The sequence below is a fragment of the Mesoplodon mirus genome (genome assembly GCF_964341445.2).
Source record: "Mesoplodon mirus genome assembly, chromosome: 20".
Classification (NCBI taxonomy): Eukaryota; Metazoa; Chordata; class Mammalia; order Artiodactyla; family Ziphiidae; genus Mesoplodon; species Mesoplodon mirus.
Window position 1 is genome coordinate 24,481,343 of NC_138996.1, and position 27,727 is coordinate 24,509,069.

Consider the following 27,727-nt stretch of genomic DNA (forward strand, 5'->3'; position numbering starts at 1 on the left):
GAAATACTCACTTGAGCAAAATGATAAGAATACTTAAGCAGAATGAATTATTTTTAAAACAGATTGAATTATAACAAATTCTTTAGAACTAGAAAAAATGATTTTCACATTTAATGTTTAGATTATTTGAAAAAGAGGACAAATGCTATTAAGTTCCAAATTACTGGCCTAGAAAATTAAAGGAAAGAACTATGTCATTACACAGAGCAAAAAGTACTAAGAGATAAAATAAAGAGGGAAATGATTAGAGGCTTAAGGACAAATCTTGGAGATCTGATATACAAGGAGTTCTAAAGGAGAAAAAAAAAAGATGGAGAGGCAGTAATTCAACAAATAATAAAGGGGAATCTTTAATGAAGAAAGACTCGAGACCGCAGATCAAAATAGTTGACTGTTGCCCAGCCAGGAGGAAGGGAGAGAAAGTACACATCCCTTCTCCCTTGTGTCTAGACTGATACAGTTCCTGGATTCCGAGGAAAAAGTAAAAATCCTCTAAGCTTCCAGGTTGGAAGAACAAGTTACATATAATGAAAAAAACAAACTGACATCAGGCAGTCTTACTTAAAACCTAAAAAAGTAGAAGTGAAATGACATCCATTCGTGGACAAAAAGGGACTACAACTCAAGAATCCTACTGTCCGACAAGAGACTCTTTACCCGTCAAGCTGAAAGAAGATACTGGTGTATCCTATCTGAAGAAAACTATAGAGACAACATATGAATCAGATAGAGACCTTTATATAAGGGAAGGTGAAAAGGAGAGGTAACAGTTCAGTAAAGAAAGCAGTAGTTTAACCTCAGCTATTAATGTAAATTCAAAAGTAAAATACTAGCAAATTTAACCTGCCAGTATATGAAAAGAATATTAGACTTGTCAACAGGGTTTATTACAGAAATGTAATTGTGATTTATTATCAGGAAATCTGTCAACATAATTGATTATATCAACCACATTACAGGACAGAAGTCATGTAATCATAGTGGTAGGTTAGATAAAATTTTAAGTCATTCCTAAGGAAAATGCACCTAGAAAGGGAGGCAGTTATTTAAATATAATAAAGGCTGTTAGCTGATGCCACTTACAAGCACTATTGTAAATGAAAATATTCCAGGGATATCTCTATCAAAATTAGGAATTAACAGGGATTCCCTCTCTACCACCATCATTATTTAGCATTGGTTGGAAAGTATTATGACAAGATTAAATGATTGGAATAAATATTTGAAAAGGAGGGAAACAAATTTTGTATATTTTCTAAGCTAGCCTGAGAGACACTGGAAAATAGCTACCTAAGTTAGCTAAGTTAGTAAAGTAATTATGAAATAAGATTATGAAATAAGTGTGTAAATATTTTTCTCTATCATAGTAATACCCAGTAGAAATGGAAGTGTCAGGAAGTATTCTTTTCATAGTAGTATCCAAAGCTACTGGGACAAAAAATCCTTAGGAATCAATTTAACAAGAAATGTACGAGATCTATAAAATTTTTTTTTTTGAAGAACATGAAACAAGATTAAGCAAATATAAAAGCATAACTATGTTCTTAAGTTAGAATGTATAAAATTGCAACTAAAGATTCCACACGCTGCAACAACAATCCCCCCGTGCTGCAGCTAAGACCTGGCATAGCCAAATAAATATATAAATAAATATTTAAAAATAAATAAATTCTCCTCAAATTAATAAATACTTTTAATGTGTTTCTATTTTGAATCCTCATGGATTGTTTTTGAAATTGGCAGAAAAAGATCTCAAAACTTCTTTGGAAGGACCAGTGTCCAAAAATAGCTAAGAAAAGAAGCTAGATAGGACTTGTCTTACCAGGTGTTTAAACATAGTGTATAACTTCTGTGGCATTGGAATAAGTTAAACAGATGGAATGCCCAGAAATAAAACCCAATAAATGTGGAGATTTAATATATTGACCAAGGTTGCATTTTAATTTAGTGGGAAAAGGGTAGGTGTAACCAACTATACATGTGGAACAAAATAAAAAGTTGAATTCCTACCTTGTGCTAGATGCTGAGAAGTAACTGAAAAAAAGATTAATACCAAAACTCAGAAGAGTTAATAGAATATATGTATAACCTATGGGTAGGGAAGGCTTCATACCAAGTCATATTAAACAAAAGGTATACAAAAGCAGACATCTGATTATTTAATGCCCCTTATTCTTCTGTCTATCATGGACATATATAGATTAGATGTGATTCTTTCTTGTATTTCGTAATACTGAAAAATTGTTAGCTTGGAGTCTAGTAGAGAATTTGGGTTATATAAGGTCTACCGTGTAGTTTGAGTTGGGATGTATTCATTGAGATGAATATCGAAGGACAATGAAGTGTTAGAATTTATTACTGTTATCCTATGCCTCCAAAGGTTATCGCAAAGATTTTTCCGAAACATACTATTTACTATTTTGATTTCTAGTTATACCAGGCCTTCACAGCATTCTAAAGTGAGTGACCTGTACTGTTTCACTATGGAAATCAATTTCCCTTTCAGTTTGAGTTAGTTGCAACTGATAACAGTTGTCACTTTTTTTACTCAAGGGTATGAAAGTGCCAGTATGTCTAGCACATGTGAATCTTGCAAAAGTAGGAACAGACATTCAGCCCAGACTGAAGAGCCTGTTCAAGCAAAAGTATTCAGCAGAAAGAATCATGAGCAGCTGGAAAAAGTACTAAGATATAGTAGGTCTACAGAAATATCTTCAGGTATGTTCTTTTTTGGTTTGTTTTAATTTAAGGACTTCTTCACCTTAGATTTGAAAAGCTATATTAAAACAAGCTTAAAATTCATCTATCACACTTCTCTATCATGTGAAAGGTTTTATAGTAGAGTTTACAGTGCACAGTTCTTGATACCAAGAAGTGTAAACTGGAAATATATTTTATTGTTATTGTGATACTATCTTTTGATGCATTTTGATAAAATTCTGAATGAACAAGTATAGTTGACATTAATTTGGTACTCCTAATTTGAAATTCTGAAAGTATTATCTGAATAAGAGTTGGATATAAAATCACATCGTTCCCCTGCTTAAAATCTTTGGCCTTCACCGTTCCTGCGGGAGAAAGTCCAGATGCCTCAATGTAACATATCTGACCAGCAGAGATTTGATTCCTTCCTGCTTCTCCAGACTCATTTCTCACACCCTATGCCTTGAACTTGACTCTTTCAGTGGCACTGAACTGAAGTTTTCCCATGGCCACCTCAGCAGTTGTCTTACCTCAGCAGTTGTCTTTTCTGCCTCAAGTCCTTTTTGCTCTTTGTAAGCCTTTTTCTCTGCTGGCTCTTAAATAAAATCTTAATTCTGCAACTCTGGAATTGTGTCCAAATCCAAGCTGGGAGAGGTTACCCTTTCTCCCTTTTGTTTTTCTGTCATAGCCTGTGTAAACCTCTTTTGTTGCCTGTATCACATTATGTAGTATTTACTTGTTTAAGTGTCTGTATCACCTTTTTGAGTTCTTTGGCAGTAGATAATATTTTTTCATATTTGTATCTTAAATGTTAGCATGGAACCTGACACATGGTAGGCACTCAGTGAGTGTTTATTGAATGAATGGAGTCATAAGTATTTGCCGCCATTTTAGTTTAAGTACGTACTGGCACGTCCCTGATTTATAAAGAATAAGTACATCTCAAAGAAGTATGGAGAGGGAGGCAGTAAATACAGACTCTAAATTTTCAGTTGTCAGTAGACCCTTGGTGAACATGATAATAGTAGCTACCATTTGTAGTGTGCTTTACTGTTTACAAACTAGACAAATTACTCATCTCATTTGAGCCTCATAATCCTTTGAATTCATCTTATTTTCATTTTGCAGATGAGGAAACATGATCAGAGGGGGTGCCTGTTTTTCCCCAGTGCTCATAAAGGACCAGTAATATAAACTGGAACAGTTTTTTGGGAAAAAAAGTCATGCCCTTAACCCAGTACTTGTAGGCATCCATCCTAAGGAAACAAAAGTGAAAAGAAGAAATTGGGATTTAGGTGTTCACTGAACATTATGATTCCAACTATTTTAAACAAAAATCTGGATTAAAAAAATGCTGGAAGAAAATGCGTCAACATGTTAATAGTGGTTTTATTATCTTTAAACTCCTCTGTATTTTCTGAAATTTATGATGAGTATTTATTACTTCTGTAATCAGAAAAGAAACATCACATTTATTCATATTTTGAAATGACCTCCTCAAGGTCCTATTGCTAGCAAATGGTAGAGCTGAAGTTTCAATCCTGGTCTCCTGTTAAGTCCAAGATCCTTTTGTCAAACAGATCAATTCTATTGTTCCGACCCTAGCATTTTACCAAAGTTTTGTAGTTTCCATCTCCTTTCACTATCTTTATCAAATACCGATGTCTTCAAACAGTAAACAGTTGGGTGGAGGTTGGAGAAAGGCACTAAATTGATAGGCTTAATAACTTAGATGTCAGTTACCTAAATAATTGATAGTTGGTCATAGTACTTCAGATCTTATTACTGTCACTTAGAAACATATAACCATAAATTTTGGTGAACTAAAAAACTGTTTGAATAATATAAATATTCCTCTTTTCTAAAAAAACTTATAGTTTTAACCATTACCCTGAAATTCTTTATAGCACGTAAGAGTAGTTTTTGTTATATGATCATTAGATTGTCGCATATACGGCTGCTAGTATTGAACTATATACAGTCCTCTTCTCCCTCGGGGGTTGTGGGGGGCTCCCTTTGATGTGTATGCTTCTAAGAGTGAATGGTAGAAGTTTATTATGATAGTCATCATCAGTCACATCAACACAAGTTCATAGCAGATGTTTTGATACTTTCCCTGAAGAGAGATTATTTTTAAACAGAGCATAAACCATACCTTGTGATAACATTTCAGTTCAGGCAAACGATTTTAAAGAAATTTGCTTATTTCTTTTTTTCCTTCATTTATTCATGTTATAGACCCTGTCTTTACTATTCATACACATTTTATGTTCATCCTTATGTCTGCCCTTTCCTACAGCACATGCTAGGAGAATACTACAGCAGTCTAACAGAAATGCATGCAGTGAAGCGCCAGGTAACAATCTGCTTAGTTTTGGTGTCCACTTTTTGTTAATTCTTCCATTGGTCCTAAAAATCCTTAGTTTTATTGTTCTAATTATTTTTTTAGATTTAGTTTAGTGTGTACGTGTTATTTGGCTGGTAAAAGAGAAAGAATTCATACTTACTAAATTCTGAAGGTTTTCATTTATAATTCTTTACTTGGTTGGTAAAATTGGTGTATAGTGTATGTAACATAACCAACACATTCATGTAGGTAATAGAAAACGTTTTTATAATTTAATGTTTTATTTGAAGTTATTTATCTTGTATTCTTTAAATGCTTACGGGCATTAATATTTTTTGGAAACAAAAATATAGTTACTTTTATTCTTAGCTCTGATTTACAGTGTTAAGTATCGTGTATGACTTCTGTTGTAGTTCTTATTTTTCCTTACCAGTCAACATGTATAAAAAAATAAACCGTTGAACAAAAACAGCTATGACATGCAAAGACCATGATAAATAAAGATCATGGAAAATTGCAGAATGCTATTTTTGTCCTTAAGCTATGAATTTTTTTTAGACATGGTTCTGTATGATTTAGAATTGTAAATATTCTTTAATGCCTCCTGTGCTATACATGAGTAAAAAAGAAAAGCTGGGGGAACCTCTAGGGGAATTTAAAGAAAACAAAAAAAACAAGGACCTAGCATGGAGGAAGCTAAATGTATCGGTGGTATTTCCTAAAGAAAAGAACTCTGAAAGTAGGATAAAAACAAGATGGAGTCAGAGAAATCTGGCTGAGACCAAGGATTTTTCTAGCCTAACCTAATGCATTTTAGTCCAGGAGGAGAAACTGGCAAAAACTTTCCACTTTTCTGTTGTATGTGGGAGGGATGAAGCATATGTTTGGCAATATAGTGTATAAATCGGGAAAGTTTGTGTGATATCCCATCTTCTTACCTGGATTTTTCCTATAAATAGAGATTTCCTACAGAGATAGTTCTGGTTCCTGCTCATAATAAATATTTTTATAGTAACATAGCACATTTGAACATTTAAAAACTACTAAGAGAGTTTTAGTATATCATTTCATTTTATACTCATAAATGTCTGAGGCAAGATAGGGAAGTTGCATATTTATTACCCTTATTATTTTATACTTGCGGAAATTGAGGCCTGAGGATGTTAATTTGCCTAGTAAATTAATGGAAAGTTTTTTCATTAAACCACATGTGCTTTGCATTTTAAAAATTTCTCTTGCAAAAAGTGAATTTTTAAAATCTTAATGATCTTTGCATGTTTATTTGAAAGCACAATATATTAAAACACTCAACATTTCAAATTCCCTTTCTTGAAAACTTATCACTGATTTTTGTAGAACTTGAATATTTAGCTGCTTGTGGTTCTACTATTACTCTAGAAGGTTTACAGAATTTGATAGCTAGAAGAACACTGGGACATTTTTTTTTTCTTAGAGAACTCAAAATGGGAACAGTTCCTGATTTGTGCTCTTAAAAGTAAAGGTATGAGTGTATACCTTTAAGGGTGATAATTCTTTGCTATAAACAAATATATGTAGCAGAATTGTTGTTAAATAATAGAGTGATGCCTAGATTCTGTGAAACTGAAAACTTCATTAGCCTCACTGCTTGCTCCAACTTAAAATGAGTATGTCAGTAAGACACTGTAGTAAAATTGACCTGTTTTGTTATAGTTACAAATTCAGTTTTTCATCAATACAGCATGATTGTGGAGATTTGAGAATCAGTAGACCTAACTAGATAAACCTTAAAATAGTATGTTTCCTTGGCAGCATTTAGTTTGTTCTCAACATTAACAAAATAAACGAATTTCCTTTTTTGTAAAAAAATTCATATTAGCCAAAAAAGAAAATTGTTTGCAATTTGCTTATTTCATTCAAGTGCTGAAAGATTTCCACTGATTATTCCTATAAAATGTGTAAAATTTTCCATTGAGAAATAACTTTGCTCTAAGTAATGCTAAGTAATGTTATTTCTCTAGTAAATATTTAGTGTATACCTTGATATTTTTAAGATTATTTTTTTCTTGGTAATTTTAAGATTTTTATTCTACTTTAAAAGCTCTGAAATAGAATTGTGTTTTAAGTAATTTAAAGGTCAGAGTAATGTTGCAAGTTAAAAGAAATAGTCAGTAATGTATTTCATCAATATTAACTTCCTGATCTTTTATATCTTCCAGAAACCGGGAGTGATTTTTCCATGTTTGAAGCTTTGCGGGATACCATTTATTCTGAAGTAGCTACGTTGATTTCTCAAAATGAATCTCGTCCACATTTTCTTATTGAACTCTTCCATGAACTTCAGCTACTGAATACAGACTATTTGAGACAGAGGGCTTTATATGCATTGCAGGTATCTAGTACCTAACATTTTTTCCCCTACGCTTTCTGGTATTGCCATTTTTCACCATTCTCTCTGGTTACTTTCTTAGTAGCCATACTGAAGTATGTCCTTGTTCCATAAGTATTTTGATCTGTTTTTTTATGTATTTCCATGCCATTTTAATAATCTTATATAGCTTAAGTAGATTTAGATAAAGTCTTTTTCTCAGCAATTTTTTAGTGTTTTATCCTAAATGTTATGTCTTCCTCAAAGTTAACCTTTGAGGTCAGGAGTATTGCATTTGTTCTGGTATCTGCTTCTACTTTTAATTTTGTGGTTAAACACAAATGTTTTTCATAGCTATCTTATTTCCTTATTTAGGACATAGTATCCAGACATATTTCTGAGAACCATGAAAAAGAAGGGGAAAACGTAAAGTCAGTGAATTCTGGTACTTGGATACCATCAAACTCAGAACTTACTCCCAGTGAAAGCCTTGCTACTACTGATGATGTAAGCTGATAATGATTAATGAAATGTAGACATAATTTCAGTATGCAGCTAACAAAAGTTAAGTAGGTTATTCATAAATTGTGAGTATACCTAATATATTTGGTTTTTAGCTTTTTTAAAAAGCTGAGTGTAATGTATTGCTTTATTTTGAGATGAGGTATAAAATTCAGTCACAATATGACAGCAGTCAAACACCAACGATTAATGATAGGTTATAAGGTCTAAAATAACCGTATTTATATCTCTTTTGTCCAACATAGGAGTTAAGTCATAATAGACTCTCAGTAAAAATTGTTGTCTTCGTTCAAGACATTGAGTAAACCAGACAGCAGTTAGATCAAAGAACCCTTGAGTAAATACAAGATAAATTGAGTTAGTCTTTGAGTTAGAAGAGAAGCCTAGACTAAAGAAAGCCTGGAAGAAAATGGAATTTAATATATTAAAACTGATGAAGAAATTTTTGAGTAAAGTAAAAAGGGCCTGGAAATGGAAAAGAGTGGTGAGGAAAATGTATATTTTCAATAAACTATGTCCTCCAAATAACACCTACCTCACACATAGTGGATTGGATGACTGTATGGCAAACTACAAGGATACTGAGGAGATGAACTAGGCATTTGAAATCACCTATTTAAAGGTTCAGACCCTGATTCTGTTGTAAAAGATTATATGTGGTCCTGGGATAACAAGTACATTCTTTTTTATACCAACTTCAGCACCTGGATATTCATGGATAAGAGTGCCATAATTGATTAGCAAATACCTGCTATAGGTATAGAGTTGGAAGCATATTACTGTGTTTCTGCCCATTGTTAATATGATAACATACTTTTTTTTCTGAAAAGATAGTGTTTTCTCAAAAGATCATCTTCTCTTCTTCATGTACAGTAATTTCCTTACAATTATTGAGGACTTTTTCTCAATTTTTGCTCTTTTATTTTACTCATATTTAAAATAGTACTTCCCCAAGTCATCTTTTCTGCTTAAAACTTTTCTTCACTAGGCTCCAACTCCTATACTACTATGAACATAAACCTGTGTGCAAAAACTACATGGTTTTGATTGACTTTATAATAGCAAATACAAATTAATGTAACTAATTGCTACTTGGGATTGATTGTTATTTTAACTAATTGAAAATTGTGTTCTCTTTTTTTGTGGGAAATGAAAAGTGGTCCAGATGTATACATAAAAAATAGGAGATACTAGGTTACATTTAAGTTGATTAGGTATTGAAATAACTTACTGAGGGAGCATGAAGAGTGTCTGTTCTTAGAAATCTTTTTTAGTAATTTTATAGCCTTAACTCCAGTGCCTTTCTTTTTATCCAAATTTCAGATAGGCGGCATTACTTCCAATTATTTTAAAGGATTTGAGTCCGTTGGTTTGCATCATCAACAGTAGATTTTGAAAATTGAGCTACAATTTATGATAAAGTTAACCTGACAAGGTTTTAAAGTTAAAATTTAAAGATACAGTAATACTTTATAAGTAGGTGTCTTAGCAGATCTAGAGCAGTGCTATCCAGTAGAACTTTCTACAGTGATGGAAATGTCTTATATCTTTATTGTCTAATACAGTACCCATTAGCCACATGTGGCTATTGAGCACTTGAAATGTGACTAATGGAATTGAGGAACTAAATTTTAAATTTTATTTAAATAGCTGCATGGCTAGTGGTTACCATACTGGATGGATATAGAGTCTCATTCTCCATGTTTCTAGGCCAAGGTCCTTTGAGTTCCATTTATGGAGCTTTTACACATACCTTTCAGAGCATGTAAAAGTCTTCATGCCATGAAAGAGAATTAAAGTAGACATCTGGGGATTACAGTCAAGGAGGTTGAGGAATTGAGACTTAGGAAGAGGAAGAAACAATTTGCATCTTCTACTCCTGGGTGCTATAAAATGGCAAAGGCACTTCTACCTTCAAGTCTTACTTAAAGGAGTAGCAAAATGGTTCCATTTCTTAAAACATGTTCCCTAATGCCTGCATTTCCTTTAATCAAGGACAACCTTTCATTTCATAATTTAAGAGAAAACTTTTAAAAGATCAGTAACTAGCAAAGAACACAATTGTGAAATGAGTTACAGTCAAAATATAATTGAGGCTCTCTCCTAATCACACTATACACAAAAATTAATTTGAAACTACTTACAGTCCTGGAAAAGTTAAAACTATAAAACTTCTAAAAGAAAACAAAATCGTCATGATTTTGACATAAGCAGAGATTTCGTAGGACACAGCACTAAATATAAAAAGAAAAAAATTTATAAATCAGCCTTCATAAAAATAAAATCTTTCTGCTTTTCAAAAGATACCATTAGGAGAAGACAACCTCAGTACATATATCTGGCAAATGACTGTGTAAAAGACAAATCCTGACTATATAAGGAACTTTTACAACTCAATTGTAAGAAATCAACTCAAAAAAAATGGGCAAGAGATTTGAACATGTGTTTCACAAAAGAAGATATATAAATGACCAGTGTGCAAATCAGAACTACATGAGGTACTACCTCACATCCACTAGAAAGGCTGAAATTTAAAAGATTGACAGTAAGAAATATTGGTGTGAATTTGGAGCAGTTGGAACTCATACTGCTTGTAGGATTGTAAAAATTGTACAGCCGCTTTGGAAAGCAGTTTGGCAGTTTCTTATAAAGTTAAACATAAACTTGGCGTGTGACCCAGCAATTTCTCTTCTAGGTACTCATCCAAGAGAAATGAAAACATGTCCACAAATACTTGTACACTAATGTTCATAGGATCTTTAGTCATGATAGCCTCAAACTGGAACATCAGCAGATAAATGGATAAACAAATGGTGGTATATCCATACAATGGAATACTATTTCAGCCATTAAAAAATAATGAACTTCTGAAACACACAACAACATGGATTAATTTCAGAAACATACTGAGTGAAAGAAGCCAGACACCGAAGAGTATATAATGAGTGGTTCCATTTTATATAAAGCTCTAGAACCAGCACAACTAATCTGTGGTAATAGAAATCATATGAGTGAGGTGTAGAGGAGACAAAGGAACTCTCTGGGCTGGTGGAAATGGTCTTTATATTCAGGAAAGATGGTTGCATTGGTGCATATAGTTTTCAAAACTCATCAAAGTGTACACTTAATGGGTGCATTGTTGTATGTAAATTATATTTCAATAAAGTTAATTTTAAAAAATACGAATGACGCTGTCATGCTTTTCTTCTGAGACAACCAGATATCATAGTAAGGTACTAGGCATTGTTAGAGTTTGAAGATAGAGTTTCTCTGATGGTGTAGAAATAATGTGACCTTTTCCAAGTTAGAATTTAATTAGTAGCTGGCCCCGTGTATTTTCATCTCCATAATGACAAAGTGTTCTGCAAGGTTAATATTTTAATCTTATCTGTGACTCTGTATTCAACTTTTTATAACTTTCATTATATCACAGTTTTAAGTGTTTTATGCGAATACTTAGTTTCTATGTTAAATTTTTAATATTAATCATAAAATTTTAAAAGAAATATTAGTGACTTTTATTTGTTTTTTTAAACTATAACTTAGGAAACTTTTGAGAAGAACCTTGAGAGAGAAACACATAAAATAAGTGAGCAAAATGATGCTGATAATGCTAGTGTCATGTCCGTATCTTCAAATTTTGAGCCTTTTGCAACAGATGATCTGGGTAAGCAAAATTTTTATAATCTTAGAACACGACTTTAATATAGTCTTTGAATGGCATTGATAAGGAAACAAAAGTCTAGAAAGGCAAGATGTGGTGGAAAGAATGTGGACTTAAAAGTCTATCCATCCATCAGTCTAAATTCAAGAATTGTTAACTTTTGACTTTGGGCAAATCATCTAACCTTTCTGACTCTGCATATACTAAGGAAATGGGGTCCTGTTTACCTTGCTATGTTCTTGTGAAAAATACACAGAACTCTTTAGCATGCCTAATAGAAGTTCAGAGAATGTTAATTTCCTTTCCCTTAAAGGTCATCCTTTAAGATCTTCCAGTTAATTAGTAGGAAAAATTCAGAGGTAGCAATGCCTCATCCAATCACGTCTTCAATAAAAATGTTAACTTCATAATTTGTGTAAGAACTGAAATTTCTTAGCATATATAATTTATAGTGGGAAACCCAGGTAACTCTGAGGCATGGCACATTGCATTTTTTTACATCAGTAGTAAAACAAAAGCTAAGAGGGTTGCATAGGTCAGAGAGAAAAAAACCCAAGTCCTAAATTTGGAAAGGAAATTAGAGAAAAGAAAGATGCCCAGGTGCCTGATTCATTTTCCAGACTGTAGCACATCAAACTATACCCAAGTATTCAATCATTCAGACTTCCGGGGCACTTAGTTGATAGAATAATCTAATGTTTTGTAATTCTAGTGTTTGTTTATATGATGAGAACAAGATGTGGATGATTTCAAGGGGCTTTTCCACTACAAAGAAAAGGGCCAAGCCCTGCTTTATCGTTAGGTACCTACCTTTTAGTAAGCAGTAAGTTTTCCTTTTGCCTTACCCTAATTACGAGGACTCTAGGCCCTAGCTCCCTCTGATTAAATACCTGTCAAGTCTGTACTGAGCTCATCTCATAGAGAAAAATCACTCTAGCCAACCCTCTCTCCCTTAATTGTCCCCACTTTCTGAGTTGCCAAGAGATTTTGAATCCTACCTGTTTAGTTTCATTAGCTGATTGTTTATTCACAATCCGTCACCACTAGCTTTGTCTGAAGTGGACAAAGAAGAATTGGGAAATCTCATTCTTAGGTCTTTTCCCTACCTTAATTACTTGTATTAGGTTGGATTATTTACATCAGAATTTGTATGACATTTTGGAATTAGTGTTTGTTGTACTGTTCATGTGAAGTAATGTATGGACTTAAGAGTTTGAGAGACCTGGGTTCCAATTCTTGATTCTGTATTTAACTGGCTGTGAAACCTTGGGCAGTCACTTAAGTTCTGTGAAAGTGAGGGTACTATCATCTACTTTATAGGGTTATTTTAAGGATTAAGTAAATGTGATAATGTATGCCAAGTACCCAAATAGTACAGTATCTGGAACTTGTTAAGCTAGTTTTTCTTCCCTATGTTCAGGCATTATTAATAAATTTTATGGAATACATGAAAAAGTTTGCTTTTATATCCTCTAGAAATATCTCTGTTCCATATGCAGGTAACACTGTGATTCACTTAGATCAAGCATTAGCCAGAATGAGAGAATATGAGCGTATGAAAACTGAGGCTGAAAGTAACACAGATGTCAGATGCACCTGCAGGATTATTGAGGATGAGGATGGTGCTGCTGCCCCGACTACGGTTGATAGTTTAGAAGGTGTGTTCTTGAATTGATTAAAAGTAAGACTCATTGCTCCATATATAAAAAATTAAGAGCCCCACATGATGTGGAATGGGGATTTTTTTTTTTTTTTTTGCGGTACGTGGGCCTCTCACTGTTGTGGCCTCTCCCATTGCGGAGCACAGGCTCCGGACGCGCAGGCTCAGTGGCCATGGCTCACGGGCCCAGCCGCTCCGCGGCATGTGGGATCCTCCCGGACCAGGGCACGAACCTGCGTCACCTGCATCGTCAGGCGGACTCTCAACCACTGCGCCACCAGGGAAGCCCTAATGGGGATTTTTTTGGACCACTTTTCTTTTAATTATCAGGGGTACTAGAACTACATGGCTGTTCCATTGTGTTATTTTAGCATAAAATCATCAGAGTTTAATATTCTTTAGAATTTTGTGGGGCTTCCCTGGTGGCACAGTGGTTGAGAGTCCGCCTGCCGATGCAGGGGACGTGGGTTCGTGCCCTGGTCCGGGAGGATCCCACATGCCGCGGAGCGGCTGGACCTGTGAGGCTGGGCCCGTGAGCCATGGTCGCTGAGCCTGCGCGTCCGGAGCCTGTGCTCCGCAACGGGAGAGGCCACAACAGTGAGAGGCCCGCATATCGCAAAAAAAAAAAAAAAAAAAAGAATTTTGTGTAAGTGTATACATATAACATCATAGACTTTATTTTGCTAATACAGCATTTTCTTTTTTAAAGCGGAAACTCCTATTATTGAAAATCATAGTTCACAGCAACCTGTAAGTGAAGTTTCTACTGTCCCATGTCCTAGAATTGATACACAGCAACTGGACCGGCAAATTAAAGCAATTATGAAAGAAGTCATTCCCTTTTTGAAGGTAAGCAGTTATTTCTTAAAAATAAATAAACTGTTCTGTATTTATTTTTAAAATTCATACCAAAGACTCCATTGTAATAAATTAAGAAAATAGGTAAACAAAAGAGAAAACTAAAAATCACCCATAATTTTGTCACTCAGAGATAGCTCCTGTCAATATTTTGTCAACCTTTTTGTAATATTTTGTCCATATATTGGTGCATTCTGCTTTTTTCAGATATTAATAATATAAACATCTTTCTGAATTGCTGTTTTCTACAGCGTATTTTTTAATGGTTACACACTGTTGATTCATTATTCATTCAAAAATATTTGTAAGATGCCTACTTTGTCCACAAAACCTGGCATATAGTAGTGAAGAAGTCAAGATCTTGGCTAACATGGAGCTTACATGCTAAGATGAGAATATGGATTAAAAAAACAAGTAAATATAAAACATATAAGTAGATATATATCAGGTAGTCATACATGCCATGCAGAGAATTAAAATATGGCGATGTGATGGTGTCTGTTTTTGATTGGATGATCAGGGAAGGCTTTTTAAAGAGGGGATATCTAAGCAGGGTTGTGCATAAGGAGCCAGCTTAAGGCAAGATCATGCCAGACGGAGGAAGGCCTTAAAGTAGGAGCTGGCTTGGCATGTTAAGGAACTGGATGAAGGACCATGTGGCTGTAGGAAATTTGTGTGAGATGATGTTGGAGAAGGGGTTTACAGAGAACATCATAGGCTACATAGAACATCATAGGTATGATTAGGAGTTTGGATTTTGTTCGAAGTTCAAAGGGGAACTCCTAGAAGGTTTTAAGTAAGAGAGAAACAAAGTCTGGTTTGTTTATGGAGAATTAAATATAGGGGTCAGAAGAACAATGAGACAGGTGAGAAATGATAATGGCTTAGACAAGGGTGTGGTACTAAAGATGGGGAGAAGTAGACAGTTGGGATATATTTTGGAAATCCGGTCCTACTAACAGTAGGTAGGGGTACCTAAAGCCCAGCACTAGATAAGAGAAGGTGGCCTAGAACTGGGGCCCGGGATCAGGTGATCAAACATGTAAAAATGCAAAAGAGGAAGAGCCAGAGTTGACTAAGTAGGACTGCCAGCAGTGAGCTGTGTTGATTGCTGCTGTGAGGGCTGAGTATTCATAGAACAGAATTCCCTGTTGTTTTGTCAGTTCCTGTTGTTAAACATTTATGTTTATTCTGGTTTCTTTTTCACTATTATGAACAATACTTAAATGATATAGCTAAATTTAAATACACATCCCATTTTTATTTCCTCAGAAATAATTCTTAGACATAGAATTTCGAGCTTTAAGGGTATGAATATTTTTAAGGCTTTGGGGCCTAATGTACATTGTCCCTCAGAAAGGTTAACAATTTATATTCCTAGTAACAGTGAGAATAGTAAGCAGTACCATTAATTTTGTTTAATGACAGTGAAAAGGGGAGAGAAAGAAGCGTGCAAGCCAGGGCTTCTTTCTGAGATGGCCCCTTTTACATTCTCATTTAAAATGGAAATTTAAAAAATTAGAAATGAAAAGACGGTCTTTTCATTCAGATGTGGGAAACTACAAAATATGTTGTCATTGGGCTCGTTTCTTACAAGCTGCTTGTACTTGCCAGTGTGTAAGATGTTGACAACAGAAGGTTGTTTCCATACACTTTTATTTCTTCCCTCGGTGGAAGTAATGGCTTTCTTTAGAATATTTTAAGAGAAGAGAGATCCTTGAAAAGGCAAGTAGAGAAACTGCTTTCCCTGAGGGGATGGGAAAGCCAAGAGGATAGAGAGGATCCATCTGTCTGTGCCCAAATTATTCCGTGTGAAAAGTGGAAAACTTAGCCTTTCCCTGGGCACCCACAGCAGCTCCAAATGGTTCTTCCTGTCTCTGCTTTCCCTCTTCTAATCTTCCAACTCTTCTGCCAGCGATGCTAGCATTTTTAAGGCTTTGGCACTTGCTGACCCTTCTACCTGGAATGCTCTTCCTTCACATACCTGCATGGCTTTTTCCTTTGAACCCTCAAGGCTTTAATCAAATGTTACTTATTGGGTGAGCAGATCTCCCCTACTCCTTATCTGCTTTTCTGTGTCTTCATAGTGCTTGCCACCTTATAACCTATTTAATATTTGCTTATTTGTTTTGTCTTTCTCTCTTGTTACATGTAAGCTCCATGAAGTAATGGAAGATTTACATCAGAGATGTTAAACTGCTGTGGTCACTGTCTTACCAGTCCAAGTATAGTACATGCAGGTAGTAAGTACTCAGTAAATACTTAGTGAATTAGTAAGTGAATGGATCCACCAAACCTTGACTGTGGTTTTCAAACTGATCAAGTGTAGTTTGAAATATAGTTTGAAAACAGTTGGCCTATAGAATCCAGATCAGATTCAGCATTGCTCATAAAACTTCTGTAGCCTGGTCCCAGCCTCATAACTGTTCCTTCCCGCATACCTTGTATCCTACTTGACATTGTTCAAAAAGGCACCTTGCCCAGGTTACTTCCTTTGCCTCCAATGCCCTTCACCCTTCCTCTGGCAGTCACACCCTTGAGGACCCAGCTGAAGTATGTTAGCATGTACTTTCAGGCAGGATTTCTCCTTCTCGTAGCTGCTTCTGGGATACTTGGTACCTATTCTTATTTCAGCACTTATGACAAAGTATCACAATTTTTTGCCTGTATCTCCCCACTAGAATAATGTCTTTCTCGATTTCTTAGTATTTTCACTCAAGAAGGACTTGAGAGACTAGATGAAGGGAATCTGAGGAGATAAGACAAATACATCAGTTTCATCCGTTATTCCTGTGCATTTATTAAAATATGTATTCACCCCCTCACATATTTATATTCCTATAAATTATAAGAATATGTATATATTCTTATAGATGGATAGGTAGATATTCATTTAAGATTTTGAAACCATTCCCTAAAGTAAATTGACAAACTATTCAGGTTATTGCTTGCTTCTATCTTAGGCATAGATAACAAAGCATTACCTTTTTTCTTTTAGGTTTTTGTTTTATTGTAATTCAATAAACACTTTTAAACATGGCTTTTTGGTTAAATTAGGTATATTGGTAGTGATATTTATTTGATATGTACAGTTATTTTCTAAGTGTTAAAAAATATAAATGATTTAGCTTTATGTGTAGGGAATGCGACCATCTCAGGAAATTTTATTGCATTTACAATTTTGTGTCTGATTAAGTTATATCCTTTCATAAGGATCCCCTACTAAATTTAGCATTTCAGACAATTTCTGAGGCCAACAAAATGGGTAGGACTAATGGTCTGATTTTAACTATTTTATGATGTCTCATTTCACTTCAAATCTTGACTTTTTGGGTAAGATTATAGAACTTCTTTGTTAGTGTCAGCCTTACACCCAGTCACCTAAGCTAGACTTCCTAACTTTCTCTTACCCTCTATCACCTGTGAGTCAAAAATTGATTTTTTTAAAAATTGATTTTGCCCCCAAGAGCAGTTAGTTTTACTTCCTTCTCTCCAATAGCATAACCTTAATTCATATCTTTGAAGTTGAGAGATTTCACCACTGCATGTGGTTTAGTTTCCCAGCTTCATCTCTCACTGCTCTCCATCTAGATAAATACTCATTTCAAACTACTCAACATTTCCTGTACCTGCCATTTCTTTTTCATATGTCAGCCCTTTGTGCAACTAGTCATCATTGAAAATACAAAATGCTGTCACTCTTTCCTGCCTGACTGACCTTTCTTCAGAGCTCTGATATGCTACCACAGCTCCTTAGGGCACCTAGTGTATGCTTCTTTTATGATCCTTATTTGTTCAGCAAGTAATGAGTATCTCCTGTGAGCTAGCAACTGTGCTAGGTGATGAGTAAGGAACAGTCCCTGCAGTTTAAAAGTATCACCTCCTGGATAGCGTGTAGCTTGTAGTGATTGATGTACTCATGATCCGGCTCCCCCACTGGTACTTGATTCCTTGAAGACAGGGACTGTTGTCTTTTTTTTAATTGCCTGCCTTGACACATGAAGTTTTTAAAAAATGGGCTTCAATCCTTAGATTTAAGGGATCTTAGACATCGTCTAGTTTGGCCACCTTTGGCCACACGTTTAATGGAAGGGAAAAACCCCCCACAAACTTAACCTGAGTCAAGGTTAGAGGACCTGCCCAAATGAGTTTAGTGGCAGAAAGAGGATCAGAACCTTGAGGCTACTTGATAAGGATGTTTTGTGGACTCACCTCAGAAAGTTAACTCTGGTTTGGATTATTATGTAGCTTGCACATGCTTCTAAAGGAAGATTAAGGTGATGAAGAGAGTTGCCCAAAGGGGCTTGTTAAGAAAGGACAGTAGTTCTCAACTGGGTGTGATTTTGACCCTAATAACATTGTATGATGTCTGGGTATGTTTTTTAGTTGTCAGAACTTGGGAGAGTGGAGGGTGCCATTAGCTTCTAGTGGGTAGAGGCCAGAGGGCTGCTAAATATCCTACAATGCACAGGATGTCAGCAGTGCCAAGGCTTAGAAAAGTTAGAAGATAACACAGAGGAAGTTGGGTGGAAGGTGAAGTGTGGTTGTGAGAGTGGTTGAAATGAACTGAACTGCAAATAGGAATACAGGCAATATGGAAACCATGGCATGAGTAGTTCCTTAAAGTACAGAAAGGAAGTGATGGAAAATGTTGAATCAGCCAGTTTCTTTTACTGGCTATTATCTGCTATAGTGAATCAAAATTTGCAAACCTTTTAATGTGCGTAGGGGGGAGTTTGGCTATTCTTATGAACGAAGTTTCCAAGTGTGCATCTAAAAGCTGAAGAGCTTATGCAAAAAAAATACAATGTCATATTATTATGTGTGGATTAATATTTTTTAAGTAAGATAAGTTATATCCTAACCAACTAGGACTTTTCTCAGGAGCACATGGATGAAGTATGCTCTTCTCAACTTCTAACCTCAGTAAGACGCATGGTTTTGACTCTTACCCAGCAAAACGATGAGAGCAAAGAGTTTGTGAAGTTCTTTCATAAGCAACTTGGAAGTATATTACAGGTAAGAGTTTGTACTTGTATGACTTCAATAAGTACCATGCGGTTAGGATTTTTTTTTCCCACCATTTTCTGGCATTACACAGTTTATTCAAGTAGATATTCATTCTAGCGTCCATTTGGGATGACATTTTAATACTTCTTAGATTATTGCTTACTTAGTTAAAAAAAGTTGGATTAGGGCCTGTGTCTTCATTTAACTTTATTATCTCTAAGGCCTGTCCCAACTCTAATAAAATTTTGTTTTGATTTTTCTCCTACCCAGTAAGAGCATTTCAAGTTTGAATTGTTTAAAAAGTATTCCATGGTATTTTCTAAAATAATTTTTTTTACCAATCTGGGAAATTGTAGAAGCCGGAAGCTAGCTTTTGATTGTAGAGACTTCTTAGGCTGTACGGTAACTTTAAATTATGTGACGGTTAGTGGTTTGTAACTGGGGGCAGTTTTGCCTCCCAGGAGACATTTAGCAGTGTCCTCAGGCCAACAGGCAGGGAGGGGCTGGTAGTAGCACCTTGTGGAATGTTAACAGTGCCAAGGATGAGAACCCCTATGTTAATGAGTAGGGATACCATAATTACTGCATATAATAAACATCTTGACAGTTAAATTCACCGGTATGTTTTCCCATTGAGATAGTTCAGTGATGTGTATTATTGCTCCAAACTAGAAAATAGGTTTTTCTTCTCATCTGTATTACAGAATTTTCCTGTAAAATTTTTCCTTGCTTCCTATTCTGTGTTTAATTTAAATTGGTTTTAGAGATAGTATTTTCACTTTGTCCATCAAATTTTTAAAAACCCTAGGTTGATGTGCTTTTCCATCACTATAATTTTTCATTTTGTTTTTAATAAGACTGAAGTATAAATTTCAGGAAATCTATAGTAATCTATATAAATCTATATAATCTATATAAATCTATAGTAATAGATCCTAAAGTGTTCTGGCTCTATCTAATCTAGTTGTACTAACACATAAGGAATATAAGACATCTGTGGTGTTATGCATTGTTTAAAAATGTTTAGGATAATTTTTAGATAAATGTATTTTTTTTTTTTTTTTTTTTTTTTGCGGTACGCGGGCCTCTGACTGCTGTGGCCTCTCCCGTTGTGGAGCACAGGCTCCGGACGCGCAGGCCCAGCGGCCATGGCTCACGGGCCCAGCTGCTCCGCGGCATGTGGGATCCTCCCAGACCGGGGCACGAACCCGTGTCCCCTGCATCGGCAGGCGGACTCTCAACCACTGCACCACCAGGGAAGCCCTAGATAAATGTATTTTTATAAATTTAACTAGGTAACTTATTCCTACAGAAAGAAAGAACTCCATTTTAGAGTCAGATTGAAAGAGAAACTGTTGATACTTTAAATGTTTTTGTTAATCAGGATCCATGCAGCCCTTCCTCAGTTTGTCTACTGTTAGAATTGTGGGAAGATTCCATATATTAATTTGCACATAAGGTTTTTTTTCCTAAGTCTAAGAAAATCCGACTGCTTTTCTTCTTATTCCTAATTTTTTTTGCAAGGAGACCTACATGAAGAATAAAAGTTAGTTTACATTAAATCTTGCCCAGAGTTGAAAATTCTCCTTGAGCTAGAGATTAAATTACTGTCTTCTACTTTTTCTCTTACAAAACCTATTCAGTGCATTTTTTTTCATGAAGGACCCAGGGTTTGTACTTCTCTCCATCACTGTGCTAGATAAGGTAGTTTTTTGGAAGGGAGGGGGCACTGAGCATTATAGTTGTTTGCCTGTTTTCTAAATAGCATAGTCCATATTTTTAGGAAGAAAGAAAAATAAAAGCGGTTTTGTAAAAACTGTGTAGAATATGGCCGACTTGTTCATTTGATGATGCTATATTTCAGCTTAAATAGAACTAAAGTTTACTTTTAGACTGATTTTGAAGAGAAAATTTAAATTAGAATGATTGGCTGCCTTACATAAAGGGGAAAACTTGAAAAGTATTCTAATGGTATTTTCTTCTCTCATGGCACTTCAGCTTTTCACTGTGGTTTATATGTATATCCTCTGGTACTGTGTGGGACCTCTTTTGAGAATAGGAATCCCTTATCTTACATATTTGTGGCTGGCAGTTATATTACATAGGGACTAAAGCTATGGAACCATGTGTTCTTTTGTATACTCTGTAAGCAGGACCAACAAGATTCCCACTTAGTCATATTTTTAGTAATATTAATATATCTTTTCTTAGCCTGTCTTAGCCATTAGTTTTAAGTTTTTCAATACTAAAAATAATGTTGTTTTTTCATTGGTGAGTATTATAATTTAAACTTGTTAATTGTTTGTATTGCTTTACCGACAGTTGAAGTTTACTGTAATCTTTAAAGCTATTTGGTTTATCTTTGAACAGGATTCACTGGCAAAATTTGCTGGCAGAAAACTGAAAGATTGTGGAGAAGATCTTCTTGTAGAGATATCTGAAGTGTTATTTAATGAATTGGCTTTCTTTAAACTCATGCAAGATTTGGATAATAATAGTATAACTGTTAAACAGAGATGCAAAAGGAAAATAGAAGCAGCTGGAGTGATACAGTCTTATGCGAAGGAGGTAAATTACATGCATTTTGACTTTAGGAGTAGTTATAATTAGCATATAAATATAGTTCTTGATCATTATGAGTAACTAAAATCATACTTGACCTCAGCAAAAGTAGGTTTTTTAGTAATATGAGTTAATCAGGAATGCAGGCAGGAATGGGTGGCAGGAATTGTCAGATAGCCACTTCACGTTATTGCCACTTACGCAGGTTTCCAGAAGAGAGAGGAGGACGGGGATCCGGCCCTTGGCCAGCTGCCTGCAGCAGTTATTACCAGTCCCAGTAGATGCCCCAGGAGTATTTATCACCCCAGCCAACACTTATGCTTGCTATTAGTTAGGACTTTGGTTGTATATCCCTGTAGCTACTTATACCCTGTTAAATTAGTCTTGATCACATATGAAATTGGGTGGTTTTTTCCCCTCAACTTAAGGCATACCAGGAGGCTTTTTCCCTAGACAAGCACCCTTTTCTTGACTCTAATCATGAGAGGGAAAGCAGGTCAAGACCCAAAACAGAAACAGATAACCCTTCCTCCTGAAATCTAAAGTAGATAAAGTCAAGCCATCTTTTTCACGCTTTTCATAATGTTTTTATTGTAGACATAAATAAGTTTCACATCATTTCAGTCGTTGCTTAGAGCTTGAAAAAAATAAAAGAGGATGATACTATAAAAAAATGATAGGAAGGGTTGCTTTAGATGGCGGAATGACGAGGCTCCTTCAGGGGATGAAAAGTGAGGTAAGACACGGACGAGAGGAGTTTATAATGAAGATGAAAGGGAAGAGCATTCCAGGCAGAGAGAACTGTTAAGTGTAAAGAAAGACTCTTAAGGCAGGATTGAGTGTTTTGGAGAACAGAGAGAAGGCCAGGGAGGCAGGAACACTTTAAATGAGACGAGCATATGGGAGATGAGGTACACAGAGGTAGGTAGGACCAAGTTATGGAACCTTAGAAACTGTGGTAGGGACCTTTTATTTTATTTTGTTGTAAGCATGATGGAAACTCATGGGAAAGTTTGGAATAGAGGAGTGACATAATCTCAGTTTAAGATTTGTCTGGATATGATACTGATTAGGAATTGTAGAAGAGTAGAGATGGAAGCAGAGAGACCAGTTGTAAGGCTGTTGCAGTAGTCCAGGTAAGAAATTATGTGTCTTGTCTTTGAGTGTGTAACAACAGATACCTTTGGATGATTGAGTCAATAACGCATTCTCATAGTTTCAGTTTGGATAACAAAAGTAAAGTACAGGATGGTTCCTAGTTTTCTGGCTTGTGCATTTGGGTGGATGAAGGGCCATTTACTGAGATTGGGAAGACTGAAGGAAGATGGGGTTTTGGAAGGAAAGGAACCAAAATTTTTGTTTTGGATTTAGTAAGTTCGTGATACTTCTTACTCATCCAAGGAGATGTCCGGTAGACAGTGTTGCTTTTTGTTTTGTTCGTTTAAAAGATTTAAATGAAAGAGTTGAATTTACATTTCTAAGAAAACACTCAACTCTTTGGATGATGGTGCAGCATTTGTTAAGGTTTACTGAGTACTTAAGTGTAATGATGAATGGTTACCCCTGAATTCTGCTTAATTGATTTGCTTATAGGCCAAAAGGATTCTTGAAGATCATGGCTCACCTGCTGGAGAAATTGATGATGAAGACAAAGTATGTGCTAATAATGCTTTTGAAACAAAAGATTAAATAATTCAAGTAGCTTTTACCTTAATGTTTGAGAGCAAAGTATATCATAAAATATCCTTTCTTCTGACAAACTTTTTATTTTCTTTTAAAAACAACTAAATTTAAAATGATTCTTTATATTTTTTATTAGATAATAACTATTATTTTTATGATAGACTTACTATATACCTTTTAAAAATGTACTTTAAGGAATTAATTACTCAAATTTATTTGTGGCTAGGACAAGGATGAGACTGAAACAGTTAAACAGACTCAAACATCTGAGGTTTATGATGGTGACGGTCCCAAAAATGTGAGCTCTGATGTCTCTGATCAAGAGGAAGATGAGGAAAGTGAAGAATGTCCAGTGTCTATTAGTAAGTCGGAAGGCTCTAGACTAGGTTTATACATTAGCTCTTTATAGATTGCTTATTGAAACAGTTTGGTGGAGTGGAATGATTATAGAATTAGGTGTCAGACAACTCTGAATTTGAATTTCCGTGTGACCCTGACTAAATTACCTGCCCTTTCTACACCACAGTTTTCTAGTACTTACTCTTTTGAAGATTTCAGATACTGTATGTAAAGCACTTGAGCAATGCAGGAATGCAATAAATGGTAGATATTATTAAGATTTAAGTGCTGAAATTTTACTAAAAGTTGTGTTATTAATCAACTTAGATTTGTCCAAAGCTGAAACTCAGGCTTTGACTAATTATGGAAGTGGAGAAGATGAGAATGAAGATGAAGAAATAGAAGAATTTGAAGAGGGACCTGTAGATGTCCAGACTTCACTGCAGGCTAACACTGAAACTACAGAAGAAAATGAACACGACGATCAGGTATTCCAGTGCAGGCTAACACACCCTCCACCAGTTTTACTGTAACTACTAAAAAGCTGATTCTTTTTACAGATGTTAAAATTTACAACTTCCCCATTCTCATTTTCATGAATACAAACTACTTTAATATTCTTATTGAAATCCTAAACACTATTATTATTTTTGTATTTAGCAATGTTTACATTTAAAGCACTTCAAAAAAAATGTTTTTTTTGATAATAAGTCCTAAAAAACTATGTGATTACTTCAGAAGATCTGGATTTTTAAGTTTTATTTTTTCTAGTTATATGTAACAAAATAAAATCATTCCCTTTCCTACCTTCACCTCATCCTGCCCCAGAGGCAAAATTTTGTATGATTTCTTCTGCTGTTTACTTCCTTACATCTGAACAATACATGTGTGTATTTATTCATTTATGTATTAGGCATTACCTACTGACTTCTATTATAGCAGGTGAAGATTTTTAGGTCACTTATGGCTCCTCATTTAATTATATTAATCCTGTCTACCTCATTTAATTATACCTTTTGGTTAAATCTGTATTTAACCAAATATTTAGATTTAACCAAACTATGTAAATATTACTGACTGTTGAGCTAAGCAAATATTATTTATTGCTAAGTCTTATACATTTTTTCACCTGAATTTAATAATTGTCTCAATTTTTAAATTTACTCTTTTCTTTCATCACAAGCCCAAGTCTTTGCTATGCCCATCAATAGTTTTATAAACCTCTCAGTAGAATTTTCTACATGAACCAATTAGTCAGTTTTGTCCTTCCTGGAGCATTCTCCTTTCCTGCTCTATTCTGGGTTTGGCTCTTCTTTAGACCTTTAAATAGCTACCAGCCTGGGAATCCTCTTTGTTGCTCTTTATTAGATCTCAGTTTCTGGAATCAAATCTTGCCTTTCTCTTCCTTGGTTTATTTTCTCATTTTGGTGGAGCACATCTTCCAGTAGCTCTCTAAGAAAGAGTGCAAAGAATATTTTGAGACTTCATATTGTCTAAGACAAGTTAATGCTTCAGTGCTGAAAATCATTTTCCCTCAGGTCTTTGAAGGCACTGTTTCCTAGTCTTCTAGTTTTCAGTGTTGCCAATGCCTTTCTTTATTCTGATTCTTTGTATATATCTTTTTTTCTTCCTAGCTCTAGAAGCTTTCCCTCCATCCCCCCACAGAGTTCTGAAACTTTACAGTGATATACATCGTTGCAGGTCTTTTTTCATTCACTACACTAGGTACTCAGTTGTCTTTTCAATATAGCATGTTCTTCAGGTTTGGTCAATTTTCTTTTATTTCCTTTATTTCTTCCTTACCATTTTCTCTTCTTTTCTTCTGGAATAAATGTTATCAAACGTTATTAGCTCTCATGGGTTGATCTAATTTTCTCCTCTCTTCTATTGTCTCATTGCTCTTTCTCTTTTACTTTCTGGGAGATTTCTTTGACCTTAATACCTATATGAAATTATTTTTATTTCAACTGTTAAAATTTTAATTTCTAAGTACTTTTTTTCCTGATTGTTACTTTTTTATAGCACCCTATTATTTCATTGAAGCAATATTTTCTCTTACCCACCTAGAGGCTTTCTTTAAATATCCACTGTACCTTTGGTGCTTATATTAAAGAATAATAATACATCAAAAAGCCAGTTGGGGTTCTTTTGGGCTTCACCATAGGGTAGCTGAGTGTATAGCTTTTTGACAGAAAATCGCAAATGTTAATTCCTATTGGTCTTTTCTCTGGGGTGGTTTAGTTTCTCCAAAGTAGGGAGGGTCCTCCAGTCTCCTTCCGCCTCCTTGGCTGTTGGTGTTCTGCAGTTAGGTGTAGGATTAGGGCTGAGGGTCCCACCTCTATACAGACTTGCACTAGATCTTTCTGTTTCAGTGTGACACTTTATCTTGTCTTCACTTGTGCTTTCTGCAGCCTACCCCTTCCCTGGTGGCCCCTGGTCTGAGGCTCACTAGTTCATTTTCTCCAAAACATAATCTCCCATTTTCTGGTGAGCCTGGGGGAGGGAATCTAAATGTCCACATATTTCTTAAACAGCTTCAAACAACCACCGGCACCATCCCCTTGTCACCAGCTCCCACCCCACTACTGTACTCCTTCCTTCCTAGAAACTGGTGCACCCAGCTATGAGGTGAGTCTTCAGTTTTCTGTCCTCCTGCAGAAGGCACTTAGCTCTGTTCATCTTTCTCTCCTCCTTGTCATTTCCTCTTCCTTTCACTTAACATCTGCATATAAACAGGTGTCTTTTAGTTTCATTTAAGATAGAGTCTGGTCTGAAAAAAACAATGAAAACTAGTGGAGTCCATAACATTTCAGTTCCTTGTGTTCCTGTGAGGCTAAGAAGAGGAGCCCTTGTACTGAGCTGCCTTGGAACCGCAGCCACCGCCTCCTCCCTGAAACACTTTTAGGAGGTATTTTAAAATTCCCCTGTCTGAGGTCTCAGGCTGGACATACCACACTTACCAAGCATCTCCTGTATAGTGACCATATATTTAGGCCCTACTATTAAGACATCACTTTTTCCTTCCAGGTTCCACAGCATGATTTTGAAAAATCAGCGGAAAGCAAAAATGTCCCATCAGAGCAAGAACCCACTACTAGTAAAGGTAAGAAATCTAAATAAGTTTCAATGCTAAGATTATCTGAAGTGCCCTTTATGTGCTTAAAAACAAAAAAATCTAAATTCTTAGCTAATGGAAGTTCAAAGGTGTTTTGGACCTGATGTATGTCTTTGTTTTCTCCATAAATCCTTTGTAGAAAACACGAGGGCTTTGTTTCTGCAAACAGCTGTTAAAGAATAGTTGACAAATATTTAAACACAGAAAAAAATTTTGTAAGGAAGGTATCTTTAGATACCAATGTGGGGGATTTTTAAAAAATACCCATTCCTGGGCCTTACTCCTGAAAATCCTATTTCATTAGAAATCAGGTGCATTTCAGGAATCTAATATTTAAAGCATCCCCAGATGAATCTGGTCAAATACATTTGGGAACCATTGATAAGGATAATTTCTAGTTGCCTTTTCTTTTGGGTCTTAAATGTCTTGATTACTCTCATTTATACAGTTCAGTCTTTATTTGGTATAATAGTAAATTTAATGACAGTTGTATGACACTAATGTTAAGACTTTCTTTTGATGACAGATGACCAAGATAGCACTCCTGTGAAGCCCTGTTACCTCAATATCTTGGAAAATGAGCAACCTTTAAACAGCACTGTCCAAAAGGACGCTGTTACTACCATCGATTCATCTAATCAGCCTAACGCTTTGCCTTTACCTTTAACTGAAATTGAAACCTTGGTGCCTAGAGTCAAAGAAGTTAAATCTGCCCAGGAAACTCCTGAAAGCTCTTTGGCTGGAAGTCCTGATACTGAATCTCCAGTGTTAGTGAATGACTATGTATGTATCATTTACATTTCATTTCTGTGCATATTTCTTCATTTTCAGGTTAACATTTCTAGTATATAAACACAACTCTGCTTTGTGTTTAGGTTTAGAAACTGTCAGAACATTTTTATTTCTTACTCACACTT

The 27,727-nt window shown here is 35.3% G+C and overlaps 1 protein-coding gene across 21 annotated transcripts in view; it reads left to right on the top strand.

Moving 5' to 3' along the window:
- PCM1 (pericentriolar material 1) overlaps positions 1 to 27,727 on the top strand; it is a 90,521-nt gene that overhangs the window by 56,738 nt on the left and 6,056 nt on the right. For 7 of the 21 annotated variants that reach the window (XM_082608525.1, XM_082608536.1, XM_082608541.1 and 4 more), the window contains 14 exons: positions 2,554 to 2,718; positions 5,003 to 5,059; positions 7,249 to 7,421; positions 7,773 to 7,904; positions 11,466 to 11,586; positions 13,083 to 13,241; positions 13,953 to 14,092; positions 18,986 to 19,120; positions 21,482 to 21,679; positions 23,267 to 23,326; positions 23,583 to 23,718; positions 24,023 to 24,183; positions 26,723 to 26,798; positions 27,337 to 27,593. In XM_082608525.1, coding sequence (XP_082464651.1) covers positions 2,554 to 2,718; positions 5,003 to 5,059; positions 7,249 to 7,421; positions 7,773 to 7,904; positions 11,466 to 11,586; positions 13,083 to 13,241; positions 13,953 to 14,092; positions 18,986 to 19,120; positions 21,482 to 21,679; positions 23,267 to 23,326; positions 23,583 to 23,718; positions 24,023 to 24,183; positions 26,723 to 26,798; positions 27,337 to 27,593 — 1,970 coding nt within the window. The remainder of the gene's footprint in view (positions 1 to 2,553; positions 2,719 to 5,002; positions 5,060 to 7,248; positions 7,422 to 7,772; positions 7,905 to 11,465; positions 11,587 to 13,082; positions 13,242 to 13,952; positions 14,093 to 18,985; positions 19,121 to 21,481; positions 21,680 to 23,266; positions 23,327 to 23,582; positions 23,719 to 24,022; positions 24,184 to 26,722; positions 26,799 to 27,336; positions 27,594 to 27,727) is intronic. The other 14 variants (XM_082608539.1, XM_082608540.1, XM_082608545.1 and 11 more) reach the window with 3 other exon arrangements.